Genomic DNA, 15813 nt, shown 5'->3' with positions numbered 1-15813 from the left:
GCCTCCCTTCCAGCTCTGCCACCAGAACGCCAGGAGGAGACGTTCGCCAGCATCTAGAGTGTTGGGGCGGTGGGGGGGTGGGACAGAGAGCTTGAATTTCCCACTGGACTGTGTCGGGAAGGATCTTGTTGAGACCAGAGAAACATCCTTCCCTGAGTTGAGAGACATGGCGGGGAGCAGATGGTCCCTACTTGCCTGGGTCCCCCAATCCACAGGGCCCCTGAACATGACCAAGATGAGAGGATCAGGCCTATGTTTTGAAGCCACAAAAGACTTTAAAGCAGCCCCACCCCACCCCCATCCTGGCCTGGCCTGGTTGCTATGGTGATGCCCCAGTTGCTCCAGAGGCAGCTGCTGGTCCTTGAAGTGGGGGCGGTGGGGGCAGTGGATCCTGAGCTGAAGCAGGTTGGGGTGAGAGGTCAGCACTGTCTGGGAATGTTCCTGACCGTGGCTGGGGGCTGAGAGCCCAGGGTTCCTCTCCATTCCTGCTTCTCTCAGCTCACACCCTGTCTCTACCCACTGCCCTCAGCCTCCAGCTTCCACTTCCTCTGCTGCTCCCTGAAAGGGGCGGCCCTGGAGTCTGAATCCACCTATATTTCAACACCAGGAGAGGGGTTTTGGTGTGATGACTGATCAAAGGGCTCAGGTATGTAAGATCAGGTGAAGAGCTCAAGCATGTTGCCCCAGGTAAGGGCTCAGAGAGATGCCGGTGGAGCGGATGGGGGGTGGGGGTGGAGATGGGGGTGTGAAGGCTGTGCATAAAGCCTCTGGAAACAATCCAGGCAAGACATCAGTACTAGGGCTCAGACATGCCCTCAACATAACATGGGCTTCAGTGGGATCTCAGGGGCAAGGATGCAAAGGTGGAGGCTCAGGTGACGCTTAGGTATGGATCTGTGCTGCTGTCTCCCTTCAGCGGCAATTTGTTACTAAGAACAATTATTAAAGTACTAAATTTTAGGTGAATAACTTTTTGAATGTATAAATTAAAAGGGGTTTAAGGTCACTTACATTCCTAAAGCTTTGTCCTAACCTTTCCGAGGTTGAGTTTCTTACCTATAAAATGAGAATCATAGTTTCTAGCCTGTAGAATCATTGTGAGGATTAAATGAGAAAATGAATATAAAGTTGTTAACACAGTACTCAACAAATAATGGCTTTTTAAAAAGTGTGCTTAGAGGGCTTCCCTGGTGGCGCAGTGGTTGGGAGTCCGCCTGCCGATGCAGGGGACGTGGGTTCGTGCCCTGGTCCGGGGGGGGATCCCACATGCCGCGGAGCGGCTGGGCCTGTGAGCCGTGGCAGCTGGACCTGCGCGTCCGGAGCCTGTGCTCCGCAATGGGAGAGGCCACAACAGTGAGAAGCCCGCGTACCGCAAAAAAAAAAAAAAAAAAAAAAAAGTGTGCTTAGAAACAGGAGAGACAGGATGAGCAGGAGCACCAGTAATTACAAAGAGCCTAGCCAGCCTGCTGGCCTGCGTCACTGGTCCTGGAAGCAGTAGCTACTGAGGGATCAATTTTTCTTCTCATGAAGGAAGACCAGGCTGTGTGGGGAGAAGGTGACAAGGTGCACATCCCACAAGGGAGAGAAAATGTCACCAATCACACTGAATATGCTGAAAATCTGTGGCTTATATGCATTGTGATGGAAGCAGTAAAATAAGCTTATTCTCCAATAGTATAATACATTAATAATAACAATTTAAAAAGTCTCCTTTTAAAAAACTGAGATATAATTAACATATAACTTTGGGTAAGTTTAAGATGGACCGCATATTAATTCAATACATTTATATATTGCAATGTGATCGCCATTGCAGCGTTAGCTAACACTTCTATCATGTCCCATAATTATTATTTCTTCTAGGGACAATTAAGATCTAGTTTCTTAGCAGGTTTTTAAATACAGTTTTGTCTTTTTTTAAGTAAAACTCTAATTTAGCTGTTCTCAAACTTTTTGGTCTCAGGACCCTTTACACTTAAAAATAATTGAGGACCCAAAAGTTTTGTTTGAGTTTTATCTATTGACATTCATACTGATTCATATTGATTCTCATATCTGCTTCTGCTTTCAATCTGTTGCGTTAAATGGTTTTGGTTGAAAGATGTGAAGGAAACTCAGCCTCACAATGCATGTAGTTGGAAAAGGGAGAAATCGTTTAATAGCCTTTTCAGTTTACTGTGGCTTTCCTCTTTGATACTACACCAAAACTCGACAGGTGTCGTTTCTTAAAGGTTAGTGACAGTGTGGAATCTGAAACTATATCAATGAACTGTTTACACTCTGTTATATTAAAGTCCATTGGTCTGTCTTGCATTTTGAATGGTTCTTTCATCCATGCATGATTCTGTAACATCATACCCTGGTCATTTGGAAAATATTGGTTCACTGAGTTATCAGATCTTCCAAATGTTGACACATTTCATTATACACACCAGCCAGCAACCAACCAACAAAACAAAAATCCAAGAAACAAAAAAGCCCATACATTCATTAATGTCATTACCAATCTCATCAAACTTGGGAAGCTTTCAAACTCACTGTAGCAGACGGAAGTTTTCGAAATTCTAATTTTCACTTGAAAGCTCTAATTGTATCACTGGCCACAAACACTAATAGTTTCCTTCCCTTGAAGTGACAGGCTCATTTCATTCACTTTTGAGAAAATCATGCCAAATACCCAAGTCTGAATAACTTTTCTTGTCATGTGTTCTTTTAAGTGAAAGTAGTCATTCAGTGAGAAAAGTGACTTTGGGCTCACAACTCAAAATCTTTTTGAGTGCTTTTCCTGGAGATAACTATCATACTTCAGTATGCATACTTCTCCTTTGCCACACAAAATATTAAAAAGACATACTCAAGAGTTGAGATTTAGGGCTTCCCTGGTGGCGCAGTGGTTAAGAATCCGCCTGCCAGTGCAGGGGACAGGGGTTCAAGCCCTTGTCCGGGAAGATCCCACATGCCGCGGAGCAACTAAGCCTGTGCACCACAACTAAGCCAGTGCACTACTGAGCCTGCACTCTAGAGCCTGCGAGCCACAACTACTGAGCCCACATGCCACAACTACTGAGCCTGTGCTCTAAAGTCCATGAGCCACAACTACTGAAGCCCACACGCCTAGAGCCCATGCTCCACAACAAGAGAAGCCACCACAGTGAGAAGCCCGCACAACACAAAGAAGAGTAGCCCCCGCTCACTGCAACTAGAGAAAGCCTGCACTCAGCAAAAAAGATCCAATGCAGCCAAAAATAAATAAATAAATAAAATAAAAATAAATAAATTTTTTAAAAAGAGTTGCGATTTAATAAAATTAATAATTTTGTTGCTTTATCAACAGTGAAACCAGCCCTTTTTCTTTCTCTCTTTTTATTTTTGTACTGTGCATGCATAGTGGCAGAGAAAAATATAGAGACTGCTGGTACAGTTGGGAGCCACGCCTTGATTCCTACTTGGGTACCACCAATTATACCCACTGATGTTCTTGCATCATCAGCACAAAGATCAACCAAGTGAAAATGGCAAAGAACAATTTATTAGTATTATGAACAACGTTTTTGCCTTGTGGATCCCCTGGAAGGGTCTTGGAGACCCCCAGGGATTTGTGAACAACACCCGGAGAATGAATAAGAACTGACACTCGAATTCAAATTAAAGAATTAGAATAGCCATATTTACTTTTCTTTTCTTTTCTTTTCTTTTTTTGCGGTACGCGGGCCTCTCACTGCTGTGGCCTCTCCCGTTGCGGAGCACAGGCTCCGGATGCGCAGGCTCAGCAGCCATGGCTCACGGGCCCAGCCGCTCCGCGGCATGTGGGATCCTCCCGGACCGGGGCACAAACCCGTGTCCCCTGCATCGGCAGGCGGACTCTCAACCACTGCGCCACCAGGGAAGCCCCTACTTTTCTTCTTAAATGATTTTTTTTTGGAGTTATCACTCAAAGGTTTATAAAATGCTCTCACAAATATCCTATGGAAAAAAATGAAAGCTAGCTCCATTTGTGGTACTATTTGCTTTACTTCCTCCAAAAAAAGTCAGGGAGAGGGGAGGATTAAGAACCGGGAGGCCCATGGGAGTGTATCAAGCATGTGAAGCCATCCATCATGTGTGTCATGGTGAGCAGATTCAATCCTGGGACTGCAAAAGCGAGTGGTGCTGGGAACTCAGGGCCCTCGGTCACCTTCCCCCACACAGTCTCTCTAGCTAGCCACACACCCGTCCACAACAGTCCTCTTTCTCCCTCTCTCTCTCTCTCACACACACACAAACACAGAGCTAGACTTTGCCATGGCTAATCTCACACGGCATAAATGACGAGCCTAACCATGGTTACGCTCACACAATAAGATCATACGGCCACACTAAAGCCACACAAAAAGTCCCCATAGTCAAACACCCAACCTCATTGTGCTCAAAACCAAGTCACACGATTTTGTATTCACAGTTGAAGAATTTCAATGAGCACACACCCAATCATAGTTGCACTCAAATTGTCAGTACGGCACATAAACACCAACTGGGTCACCATGTGACCTTGTGTGCATACTGTTCGCAAGGTGAGAGCATAGGTTGTAGAGACCAGCCAACCTGGGTTCAAGTTCAGGTTCTACCACTTTTTAGTTCTTTCACTTTGGGCAAATTATTTAACCTGCCTGAGCCTTAGTTCTAGAAAATGGAGATAATCTCTACCTTGTAAACATGATGTGAGGAAGACATAAAATAACCAGACAAGGGACAGCACCTTGTCTGGCCAGATGTGCCCTAGGGATAGGGCTGTAACTGCCATGTATGGCTTTTGTCACCAGAGGGCACCAGGGTTCCAAGATGTCAGTGGGGGGCGCCGGAAGAAACCCTGCCAGAAGGTCCAGGATTCCAGGGGAGTCTGGAGGCAAGCACAGACTGGGAAGGTGTGGGGCTGGGGCTGGGGATGGGCCTGCACAGATTCTGGAAACCCCAGCAAGGCCTAGGCCAGCCAGGTGTGCTGCTGGGCCAAATGGGTACCTCGTAGGTAGGACCCTGATCTCACCTAGGAAGGAGGATAAGCACCTACTAGGTACCAGGCCCTCTTCTGTGCCCACTTTACCCGTATTTAATCCTCACAACAACACTATGATTGATGGTCACACTGATACTTCCTGTTGAGGAATTTTGAGGAAACCGAGGTTCCACTTTACCTGGCTATTAAGTGGAAGACCTGGGATAAGGATGCAGGCAGCCATCGCCCTCCCAGGGACCCCTCCCAGGGACCCCTCCCACCCCCTTCCTGGGGCTCTGCCAGGGTTCCCTGACCCCGGCTGTCTGCCCTGGAGCTCAGCCAGCCCCAAATGACCCTTTTCCCTCTTCCAGCCTGCTGCCTGCCTGCTCCCTGAGCTAGCCCACGGTAAGAGGCTTATCAGACACATGGGGGAAACTGATAAGGCAGGGTCCCCAGTACAGCCTTATCCATCCTCAGCTGCTGGGAGTTGTGGGGTGCTGCCAGCAGGTGGAGCCCCACCCACTCGGGCTGCCATACACCACCCATGCCCGAGGGGCCCTGTGTCACGCCCCATACTGTCCTAACTCCCTATGATGTCATCATTTGTAGTCACATCATGGCTTTGTCCCTCCTTCAAGTCTGAAGGGGTTACTCAGACAGGAGGAGTGGAGTCAGACAGGAGCCTTACCCAGGCTCCAGGTCAGCAAGCCGGGTTGGGCTGGACTGGGAAGACGGGGTGGTGTCACAGGATCCTCCCCAGGGTGGATGGCTATTTTTGGTGTTGGCTGCTCCACTTATAGCCACTCCTCCCAATCTAAAGAGGCTCTGGGTCCAGCGGGGGCAGGGGCAGTGGGAGGAATCTCCCGTCCCTCTACAGGGTGGCTCTGGGTGTCAGCCTCTAGCTCTGAATCAGCCCCCTGCTCCCCACAGGGAGGCCCGATCCTGGGGAAGAGGGGGCTTTACATCTCCTCAGCAGTGAGGCAGGGAGGGATCATAAGGATGGCCAGATGGATGGACAGAGTCAGACCCGCTGTGACAGTCAGATATGTCAACTTGCTGACAGTCTGTGCTCACGGCCTCACATCCACATTATCACACGCCAGCAGCCATTCATTCTCACAGCCAAGCCTGTGGCCACACATGGGTCACAGACAGAGATGTGTTGCCCCACATGGGCAGGTGACATAGGCACATGGTCGCACATCCCATACAGGAGAGCAGGAACTCCTTTTCTCTCAGGACTGAGTTCCTAGAAATCAGCACAGTTCCCAGCACAGTGTAGATGTACATTCATACGTGGTGAGTAAGTGGACGGACGTGCAATTACACAGGTCATGTGACCGGGGTGGGAAGGGACTGGAGGAAAAGCTGCCAGTCTCCATCCCTCCTCAGGACAGGATGGGATCATCAAGCTGCTTCCAGCACCACCCCAGGCCCCAGCTTCCATGATGGCCACTCCTAAGGCAATGTCAGTCGCTGAAGGGACCTGGGTCATCAGAGCCACCGCTCCCTCCCCTCCAGATTCCTTTCCAGTGAATCGGGACACTGGCACTTTGAGAGTTGGATGTTAGGAACATCCGTGGTCTAGACATTAGGTGCCCTGGGCATTAGGGGGCTCTGGGTGCTGGAACTCTGGGTTTGGGGTTCTCTGCAGTGTTGGCAGCCCTGGCACCCTTGGCATTGGGAATTCTGGATTTGGGGAGGTCTAAGGTATTTAGGAATTTGGACATTGAATGCTCTGGACATCAGGGCTGTACCCCAGACAGGCCAAAGTCAATGTTTCCAGTCTGTATGCCTAATTTTACCTGCAGCTGCTGAGGTCCAGCCTGGAACCCTGCTCTGATTCCTGTAATTGGCTCATGCTGCCCCCTGAACCAGGGCCAGAGAAAGCACAACAGGATGGCCTGAAGGGCACAGGAAGCCCCAGAGACAGCTCTTGGATCTGGAACCAACCTAGCTTGCTCCCTTGCATTGGGACAGGGCAGGGAAGGTGCCAGGCACTGACCACTAGGCTCCAAGTTCAAGGGAGGAAGAATCTGAGAGCAGAGCCCAGGTGGGCTTCTGCAGCTCCTGAGGCTGGGGCTCCGAGCCTGGTCAGGCCAGGCTGTAACTCAAAGCAATGTCCACCTTCCCCCAACTTCTCAGCAGGGTCCCTCAGCACCCCTCCACCAAGGTGGCTAGTGCTGCCAGCTACAGTGCCTTCTAGAAGTGGCCCACGTCTGCCCTTATCCCTAATCCCACCAGACATACACCTAAGCACACTCCCTGTGGCTCAACAGAGGCCTTGCTCCTGCAGGCTGATGACGATAAGTGACACCAGTCAGCACCAGGGGATCTGACGCTGGGCCCAGCCCTCCCAGGAAACTGCACTGCGACTAGAGGCTCCTGAGACACGCCTTAGCCCACAGTGGGTGGGCCCCGGCTGCTGCCTGTCCTCTTACTGCCCTGCCCCAGGAAGAAGCAAGCCAGCGAGATGTCTGACTCCATCAGTCCTTCTCTCTGTCCTCTGGCCTGAGCCCCCCTACTCTCCTCACAGTGGCCCAGGCTGGCCATGCCCTTCCCAACCTGTGGGCCAGTGGCCCAGGGCGGGGAGCTCACGGGAGGGGATGAAGGCCATCCCAGGTCTGACCTGGACTAGGCCCAAACCTGCCTCCCTTGGGGCCTCATTCTGGCTGGAAAAAAACAGCCGCTTCAGTCCCTGACTCGTGGAGACGGTTTTTCAAACCAGAATCTTTCTCACAAGCTTTTCCTCAGGATTCAACTCACTGTGTAGCTGCCTGAAGCCCTTTCTAGATCAAGATGTGTAAAATACACACATCTATCAATCTCTCTATATGTATGCAGATATGATTTGTGTTATGTCATCTGTCTAGCAAAACCCATGTGGGCAATATCTCCAACTTTCCCAAACACCCCCAGGGAAGATCTCTTTCCCCCACCCCATGGGCTAAAGTGTGAGGCTGCCTCCCTGCCCCCAGATTAATCCCAAATGCTCTTTCTCCCTGATAGAGCCTCAGAGGGCTGAACCCTGAGCACCCCTCCCCCTCTCTTCTTTCACCCCACCCCACCCCACCACCAGCCCCAGGTTCTGAGAGCCTCCCCAGGGTCTGGCTGTGAGCATCCTGAGCCTCCCTCCCTTCATATGGAGTCCTTAGGGTGAGGTGGCCAGGTCGATCCCAGAAGCTCCACTGACCCTCAGTGCCCTCTTCTCAGGGCCCCTTGACCCCCAGTCTACTGCTTCAAGGGGAAAGGAGGCCACTGTCCCACTCTTCCTTGTCCCCACTCCACTCCATGGGGGATCTTTCAACAGCCTCCATCCTGCCTTTCCTGTGTGGTGGCCCTTTTTGACAAGCCCCAGGGGGAGGGAGGGAGGGAGGGAGAGACCAGCCACAGACTTTATGTCCTAGCAGGACAGGCGAGGGGGTGGGGCCTGGATCACAGGAGCCCAGCCCCCAGAGTTGCACACACAAACACACACCACTACACAGAGCTGCTGCAGTACACACAGTCACTCACAAACACAGATCCACCTACTCAAGTCCACAGGGGCAGGGGGGCACAGGAGCAACAGACTGCTCAGGAAGAGGCCACACATACACATAAGACACCTGTAATCCGTTCATAGGAGAATATAAATCACAAACATGCTGTACCTGCTAGGTTTGGGGACAGAGTAAAAATGAAAATAAACTTGCTGACAAGAATAATGTCTCCAGATCTTCCCAGATCTGATCAAGTCTCTACTGTGAATAGGTTATAAGTTCTGAGTTGGTAGGGCCCTGGAGAAGCCTGGTGGAATGGACTGTGTGTGGCCTGAGAGCACTCCTTGGCAGGAAGTATCTGTGCCTGATACCTGCTATCTTGTTCAGTGCCTCTGATTGTAAATTAATAAAGTGGAATCTCACTTGTCAATTGATCTTGTGCAAGTTTGGCATATGTGAATCAGCTTCTTGGAGGCTGACTATCCCCAGGGAACAAATAAAACTGGTTTCCTGGCCAGACAACAGTGAGGACAGACTCAGGGTGCTGAGAAGAGACTGGTCCCCTTCCTGAGCAGATGCTGGGGGCAACAACTGTTCCCTGACAGCCAATACTAACCGGCCCTTCTCCTTGAAAGCTGGTGGCTCTCAAGGTAAGCAATTGTGGGAGCCCCTTTCTACCAACTGCCAAGCCTTGCTGCTCAGGGGCAGCCTGGAGCAATGTATTTTGTCTATTTTGCAGGAAGGAAACTGAGGCTCAGCAAAGCTCCCTTTGGCAAAGTCTCCATTAGCTGGAACTGGAACCCAGGTATGTCTCCCCAGGGAGAGAAGAGGGGGCCCAGGTTGGCGACTGCAGCACTTGTAACACAATGGCCAATGTAGGGTTGACCAAACCAGTGGTCAAAGGAGGGTCCATGGAGAAAGGACCCCCAGCCCTCCAGTTCCAAGGAGTAGGACCCAGGCCTTACCCAGCTGTGCCCACAGTCCCTAGCGGCACTGCTCAAAGGGAATGGAATTTGCTCTGACTTCTCTCTAGGGGGAACGCAGGCGCAGAAGGCCGGGGGCCTGGCAGGCTAACTCCAGCTCCAGCCCCCCAAGTGCCCCAGGCGTTCTGGCTCCATTCCAGCCTAGCCCGAAGGGGACATCTGCTTCCTCCAAGGGCCCCAGCTGAAGGGCAGCAAGGCAGGGGCGGAGAAGGGGGCTCCTTTGCGGAGCCCACTCCCAGGGGTTCGTGGGGATCAATCATCTGAAAGCAGGAGCAACTTGTAATTTTATTCCCTGGGAGGAGGAGCCTGAGAAGTCGTCCGGGGGTGGGGATGAGATGGGGGGGGGGGCGCAGGGAGGCCAGGGGAGCTGTTCAGAGAGGGGAGGGACTTGGCTAGATCTCCCAAGCCTTCTCCACTCTCCAAACTTTCACCAAACTCTTGGCCCCCGCCTCCCTGAAACCAAAACACAACAAGCTCAGGAGGAGCGGCGAGCGGCGCGGCGGGGCGGGCGGACTCGCGGCGGCACTGAGCCTCAGGAGGCTGATGCAACTTTCCCTTTAAGAAAGCCACCTGGGCGCACCGCGGTGCGGACCCGGCAAGCCTGGGCCGGGGGCTGCAGCATGGTAAGGAGCCTGGGGGAAGGGGGCGCTGCCGCCCGCGCCTCTGTCTGTCCCGCCGTCGGTCTGGGTGTTTGGTGGCTACGCGGGGCTGAGCCCCAGGACCAGCGGGCGGGCGAGCGTGCGTGTGTGTGTGTGTGTGTGTGTGTGTGTGTGTTTGTGTGTGTGTGTGTGTGATCGCGCATGCATGCGGGCATCTGGGGGTAAGAGTGTGGGTGCACGTACAGGGATGTCTGTCTCGTCGGAAAGGTCGGGGTAGGTGCGAGCGTCTGGGTGTCACCGCTGTCACCAAGGAGCTGAAGCGGGAGGGAACGCGGCGCGGGGCGGGGGGCGCTCCTGGAGGAGGGGGAGATGCGTGCCGACGCCGGTTCGGTCCGGGGCTGCGGGAGCGGGGCTGTGCCGGCAGCGCCGGAACCAGAGCTTCTGTCTGAGGCGCCAGTGGGTCGGCGCGCCTGGGGCCTGCGGGCGCCGGGAACCGGTGGGCCGGGTGTCTGCGCCCCTCGTGCGGGCTCCTGCTCTCCATCTCCCTGCCGGCCGCTGGCCGGCCAAGCTGCCTATCTGGCCCCTCCAGCCGGCCTGCCTCACTATCTGCCCGCCCACTCGGCGGCCGGTTGAGGGTTCCCGCGCGCCAGCAGGTCCTGGGAAGCCGCGCCAGGGAGTCTCGGTGCCCTCGGGCTGTTGTCCTCGGCTCCCGGCCACGGCTTTGGGAAGGGGCTACGGCCGCGTTGTTCTTTGGGGGTTGTAACCCGCGCCCTCCCCAGCCCAACCTTCATTCCCGGTGCGCGTAGGGCGGGCCCAGGCGGCCGCAGGTGAGGGCAGGGGCCTAGCAGCCTGGGGTGCCCACTCCCAGCCGGCGCCCCGCACCCCGCAGCCACGGCCCGCGGGAGCAGGTGGCGGGGCCGGGGCCGGGGCCGGGCGGGAGGGGGCTTTCCCGGAGGGCCGGGAGGGGCCTGAGCCGGCTCGGGGGCGGGGCAAGGGGCGGGGACCTGGGCGCCCGGGTACTTTTCCACGGCAGGGACCGGGGGCGGGGCTGCCGCCTCCACACCAGCTGAGAGGCCCACACGTGGCGGCTGATGTAACGCCCACCCCCGACACCTCGCACCCCGATTAAGGCGGACGCGCCCCGCTTCGAGGAATCTGGGCGCTCCAGGCGGTGCTACAGCTCCGAAAGCGACCTCGCCTCTTCCTGCCGTTCCAGGGCCTCTTCTCAGCCTGCCGGCTGTTTCTTAAAGGAGCCGCGCCCCCTTTCGGTTCTGTACTCCGCAGGCCACGCCCCCTCGCTGGTCACTCTTAAAGGAGCCGCGTCCTCAGCTCTCTGACAGCTCCCGCACAAAGCCTAGGTCTGTTTCTTTGCCGAAACAAGCCTGATGCTGCGGCCGCTAGAAGATAAAGGCTGGCGAGCGAGGAGTGGAGAAGGAGAGAAGGACCTGAGAGGTTAAAGAACCCCAAAGTGAGGGAGCGTCAGAAGATTGGAGGATAGTGGGTGAGGGGACTGGTTCTAGGAAGGGACTAAAGAGCGACACTGAGCATGCCCAAATGTTTCCAAGGACCGCAGAGAAAACGCCCCCTTACTCGGCCTACACTGCGACTGAGGCTCAGTGCCCAGCTCTGGGGACACAGAAGAATCACACCTCTGCCCTGGATGATCTCTCCAGCTGGTGGGGAAGGCAGATTGGGACACAAGTAACCATGCCACAGCGGCTACGTGTGAGGAGCATATTAATCAGATGTACACAGCGTGCTTTGGGGGTAACCGGGAGTAGCATTTTAAAGATGGACTGCAAATGGGAGGAGAAAGGAAGCCTTCTTGACGATAATGACATTGGGACAGGTTTTGAAGACGGGTGGGGTATATACAGATAGATATGGGGACAAGGGTGCTCAAGGAAGAGGGAACTGCCTAAGCAAAGGCATGAAGACAAGAACCCTCTGGGGATGCTGAATAGTCCCACGTGGTCGCAAGTGGCCGCCAGTGGCTGCAGGTAGCCGACCTTGAATCTAGGCAGAACTAGGGCCCTCCCCCACTCTCACAGCCCCTCCACCTCCTCCGTCACAGTGAATGGAGATTATGTTTCCTCCACTATCTCTCCTAAACTGTGAGGTCCTTGAAGGCCAGGAAAGAACCTGTCACCTTTCCATCCCCAGCGAGGACTCCAGGGCTTGGCCCAGATGGACCCTTAAAATTGATTGACCTGACAGTCCTGTTTGGAGGAAAGGAAGACTGAGCAATGAGACAGTAAAGGTGGGCTGGGTCCTATGACTACCCTCTCCCCATGCTCCCTTGGGTGGCTGACAGGCAACTCGAACCCAGCTCATCCTCTCCCCACTCCAAACCTGCAGCATCCCCAGCGTTCCTGTCTCTGGGACTAGCACAGGCTTCTTCCTATTATACCAACAGAAACCAGAGACCTCTCCTTATCCCTCACCCCCTAAGTCCAATTCACCACCAAGTCTCCTACCAAATTTAGGTTCTTTATTTTTCTCAAATCTCTGTACCTCTCCCCACCCCAGCATCACCTTCCTGAGCCAAGCCCCCTCATCCCTGGCCTGGCCTATTCCTAATTGATTTCCTCTCCTCCCCTCTCCCCTCCCTCCAGTCCTTTCTCCACACTAATCTGGGGTGATGTTTTCAAAATACACGTTCCACCAATTGCTCCTCCTCGCAGTTACAACTCTGCTTTAAAGACTTCAGTAGCTGCCATTGCCCTCAGGATAAAGACCAAAACCGAGGCCCCAAAGACCCCGAACCTGCTTCTCTCTCCACCTCTGTCTTTGGCCACTTTCTCCCTCACTCTCTGATCCTCAGCCTCACAGTCTTTGCATATAGTATTTCATTTGCTTGAATCTCTCTTCCTCTTCTCTGCTCACTGTTGCCGAATCATCCCCCTCTGACTCTTAAACATCACTTCCTCGGGAAAGTCCTCTGTAACTCTCAGACAAGGCCAGGCCCCCCTGGTGTAGATTTTCGTAAAGAAGATCTTTCACTTTCGCACCCTTTATTGTAGGCTTTAATTATACACATTTGAGTCACCAGTTTCATTCATTTCCCCACCAGCCTGTAAGCTGCAGGAGGGCAGAGACCAAAGAGTTCTTGGTGCCCAGCACAGATCTGGCCCAGAGCAAGCCCGAAATAAATATTTGCGGAGTAAATGAATTGAAATGTGGCCAGCCCTAAATGCCTGCTGAACAATTTAGGCCATATCCTGTTGCCTGTGGAAAACTGTTGGAGGGAATCAGGGCTTTAGGACTTTGGGAAGATTAATGGATTGGAGGGGAGGAAAAAGTGGAGGACTTGTAGCGTCAAAAATTAAGCACAAACTTCAGAATGTACAAAGGAAGTCTGATTAGCCCCGTCTTCCAGATTGAGAAAACTGAAGCTCAGAGAGGTTAAGTAACTTGCTTGAAGTCACATACCTAGTGAGTGGCAGAGCCAGTTCCTCCTTCCAGGTCCCAGAGTCCAAGCTCTATCACAAGCTAACCTGACTCTGACCCACGTGGCACAGATGGAGAGCTTGTCAATAGTGGCCCATATATGGGTTAGGGGCAGGCCTGGTGCCTGGGTAGTGTGGATGCCCAACCCCTAGAAGAGGGCCTGGCCTATCGTAGGCATTCAGGTGGTCCTTTTTGAATGGATGGATGGGGCCTTTTAACAGAAATGGCAGAAGCAGGAGAAGCAGCAAAGCTTTACACCCAACTCATTGTCCTGGAAGCAGCCCCCAAGCAATCTTTTCTCCACTCATCTGTCAGCACCCTGACCACAAGGGCTGTATTTGCAGTGCTTAGGGATAACACCCTGGAACTTAGGTTCCAGGATGGAGTGTCCTCAGTTTACTCACCTGACCAGAGGGCGTAATGCCCAACCAGTGAGGTGGCTCTTAATAAACAATGCCGTCTGCTGTCATTACTGTCTATTATCATCATTGTCATTATTACCTGTTAGCTGAAGAGGGACAGCTTTGAGGACAGCAAATCTAGAGTGTACAGCTAGGAGGCAGGGGTGTGATAAGCGAAGACAAGGGTATGATCTTCTAAGGGAGCACACCCCCTGTTCTGACTGCCCCCATAAGACCAAAGCCACAAGCAGGGACCTCTTTAGGGAACAGTGAGAGGCAGGAAGGCCGGCCTGGGTGACTAACCAAAGGGAAATGGTCACAAGTCACATCCCTACCTGGCGCTGCCCTGGGGAGAAGGTTATGCAGGGCACCTGGTGGCCAGGACAAAGGCCTAAGGTAGCCAAGGGCTGGTTTGCATAGGCAAAGAAGAGCTTCTTCCTTCTCTTTTCTAGCCTTCCAGTGGCTTCCTGGGCCTGTGGGTGGGAAGTGGCCCTTGAAGGTGGCTGTAGGTGGGGCAGAGTGGCACAAAACAGCCTTTGGAGTAGAGTGACTCCTTGAGAGGACCCAGAGAAGGCCCCAGTCCTTCCTAGGACCAGGCCCTATGAAGCGTGAATGTCCTTGTGCATCTGACCCCGCGTTTTCCTCCCATAAGAGAATTCTTTGAGACTCCCTGAAGGTTGATTCCACTCCTGTGACCTGTCAAAAACTCCCCGCTCTTCCGTCTGCGTCCATCCAGCATTGAACCTGCAGACACCAGCAGCTTCATGGCCGCCCCTCCCGTCTGTCTGCCCCTCCTGCTCACCAGCCCCACCTCGCCTCTCAGAGGCTTCCTACAGAGATCTCTCCCGCTGACCTGGCCCCTCCTTCCAAGGCCTCAGCCTTACCCATTTCCCTTCAACTCTGTTCCACCAACACTCCCCGCAAGCTGAGCACCGCACCAGGTGCTGGGCACAGAGGGGTAGATGAAACACATCCAACCCCTCAGGGAACTGTCCAACCAACCCATGGTTGACAGACGTAAGCAAATGAGTTGATAAGGACACTGGTAGAAGTCTGCACAAAACACAAAAGAGGAGACAGGGGCTTCCCTGGTGGCTCAGTGGTTAAGAATCTGCCTGCCAATGCAGGGGACACGGGTTCGAGCCCTGATCCGGGAAGATCCGACATGCCGCAGAGCAGCTAAGCCCGTGCGCCACAACTGCTGAGCCCGCACTCTGGAGCCCGCGAGCCACAACTACTGAAGCCCATGTGCCTAGAGCCCGTGCTCTGCAACAAGAGAAGCCACCACAGTGAGAAGCCCGTGCACCGCAACGAAGACCCAATGCAACCAAAAATAAATAAATTAATTTAAAAAAAATAAAAGAGGAGACAGTTTATTCACTCTGGGGTGGAGTGGGGGCAGTGTCAGGAAAAGCTACAGAGGAGAGGTGACGCTTAAGCAGGCTCCTAAAGGATTTGTAGAATTTCACCTGGTGAACAGGAGGGAAGGTGTCTGGCAGGGGCCAGCCTGAGCATGGGCATGGCAGCGTTGTGCCTGCACATGCTGTGTTTGGTGTGCCTAGAGCTTCTGGTCCAAGTTAGTGACATAACAACGAGCCCGCTGCCTGGAGCCCAAGCTGAGTGGCACCAGGATAGGGAAGGACCATCCTGGATGCCTGGCTGGGGTGAGGTTGGGGAGCATGTGCTGATCCACGTTGACTCCCCGTCAGGGGAAAGGTTGAAGCCATTCACACAGATGATGAAGGTATTGGACCCTGTCCCAGTTCTGTGTTCATTTTTTAGCTTTTATGGAATTGGGCATCTGGAGAGTCAAAAGTAGACCTTTGCCCATTGGGACAGGAAGTCTGGAGACCAAGGGATCCAGGGGAAGGTTTGGGAGAAGAGTGAGGTAGGAACTGGATTGAGGGTCATCCAGAAATGAGCAGGACA

The 15813-nt window shown here is 53.3% G+C and overlaps 2 protein-coding genes across 5 annotated transcripts in view; one reads left to right on the top strand and one right to left on the bottom strand.

The window, feature by feature from the left end:
• The window catches only part of LOC132502823 (sterile alpha motif domain-containing protein 1-like), an 84331-nt gene extending 69681 nt beyond the window's left edge, over nt 1–14650 (bottom strand). Inside the window, exons 1-5 of the mRNA XM_060119030.1 lie at nt 14581–14650; nt 10916–11099; nt 10332–10752; nt 7376–7534; nt 5658–5692 (exon numbers count right to left, since the gene is read on the bottom strand). Of these exons, the coding sequence (XP_059975013.1) occupies nt 5658–5692; nt 7376–7534; nt 10332–10752; nt 10916–11099; nt 14581–14650 (869 nt within the window). The remainder of the gene's footprint in view (nt 1–5657; nt 5693–7375; nt 7535–10331; nt 10753–10915; nt 11100–14580) is intronic.
• SLC6A9 (solute carrier family 6 member 9) overlaps nt 9815–15813 on the top strand; it is a 32332-nt gene continuing 26333 nt past the window's right edge. For 3 of the 4 annotated variants that reach the window (XM_060089681.1, XM_060089678.1, XM_060089680.1), the window contains exon 1: nt 9815–10057. The gene's annotated coding sequence lies outside the window, so the exon portion shown is untranslated. Of the gene's footprint in view, nt 10058–10253; nt 10307–15813 lie in introns of those variants that run through there. The other variant, XM_060089679.1, reaches the window with a different exon arrangement.

Source organism: Mesoplodon densirostris, chromosome 2 (assembly GCF_025265405.1).
Source record: "Mesoplodon densirostris isolate mMesDen1 chromosome 2, mMesDen1 primary haplotype, whole genome shotgun sequence".
NCBI lineage: Eukaryota > Metazoa > Chordata > Mammalia > Artiodactyla > Ziphiidae > Mesoplodon > Mesoplodon densirostris.
The sequence above is the reverse complement of the archived record's forward strand: the minus strand, read 5'-3'. Positions and strand labels throughout refer to the sequence as shown.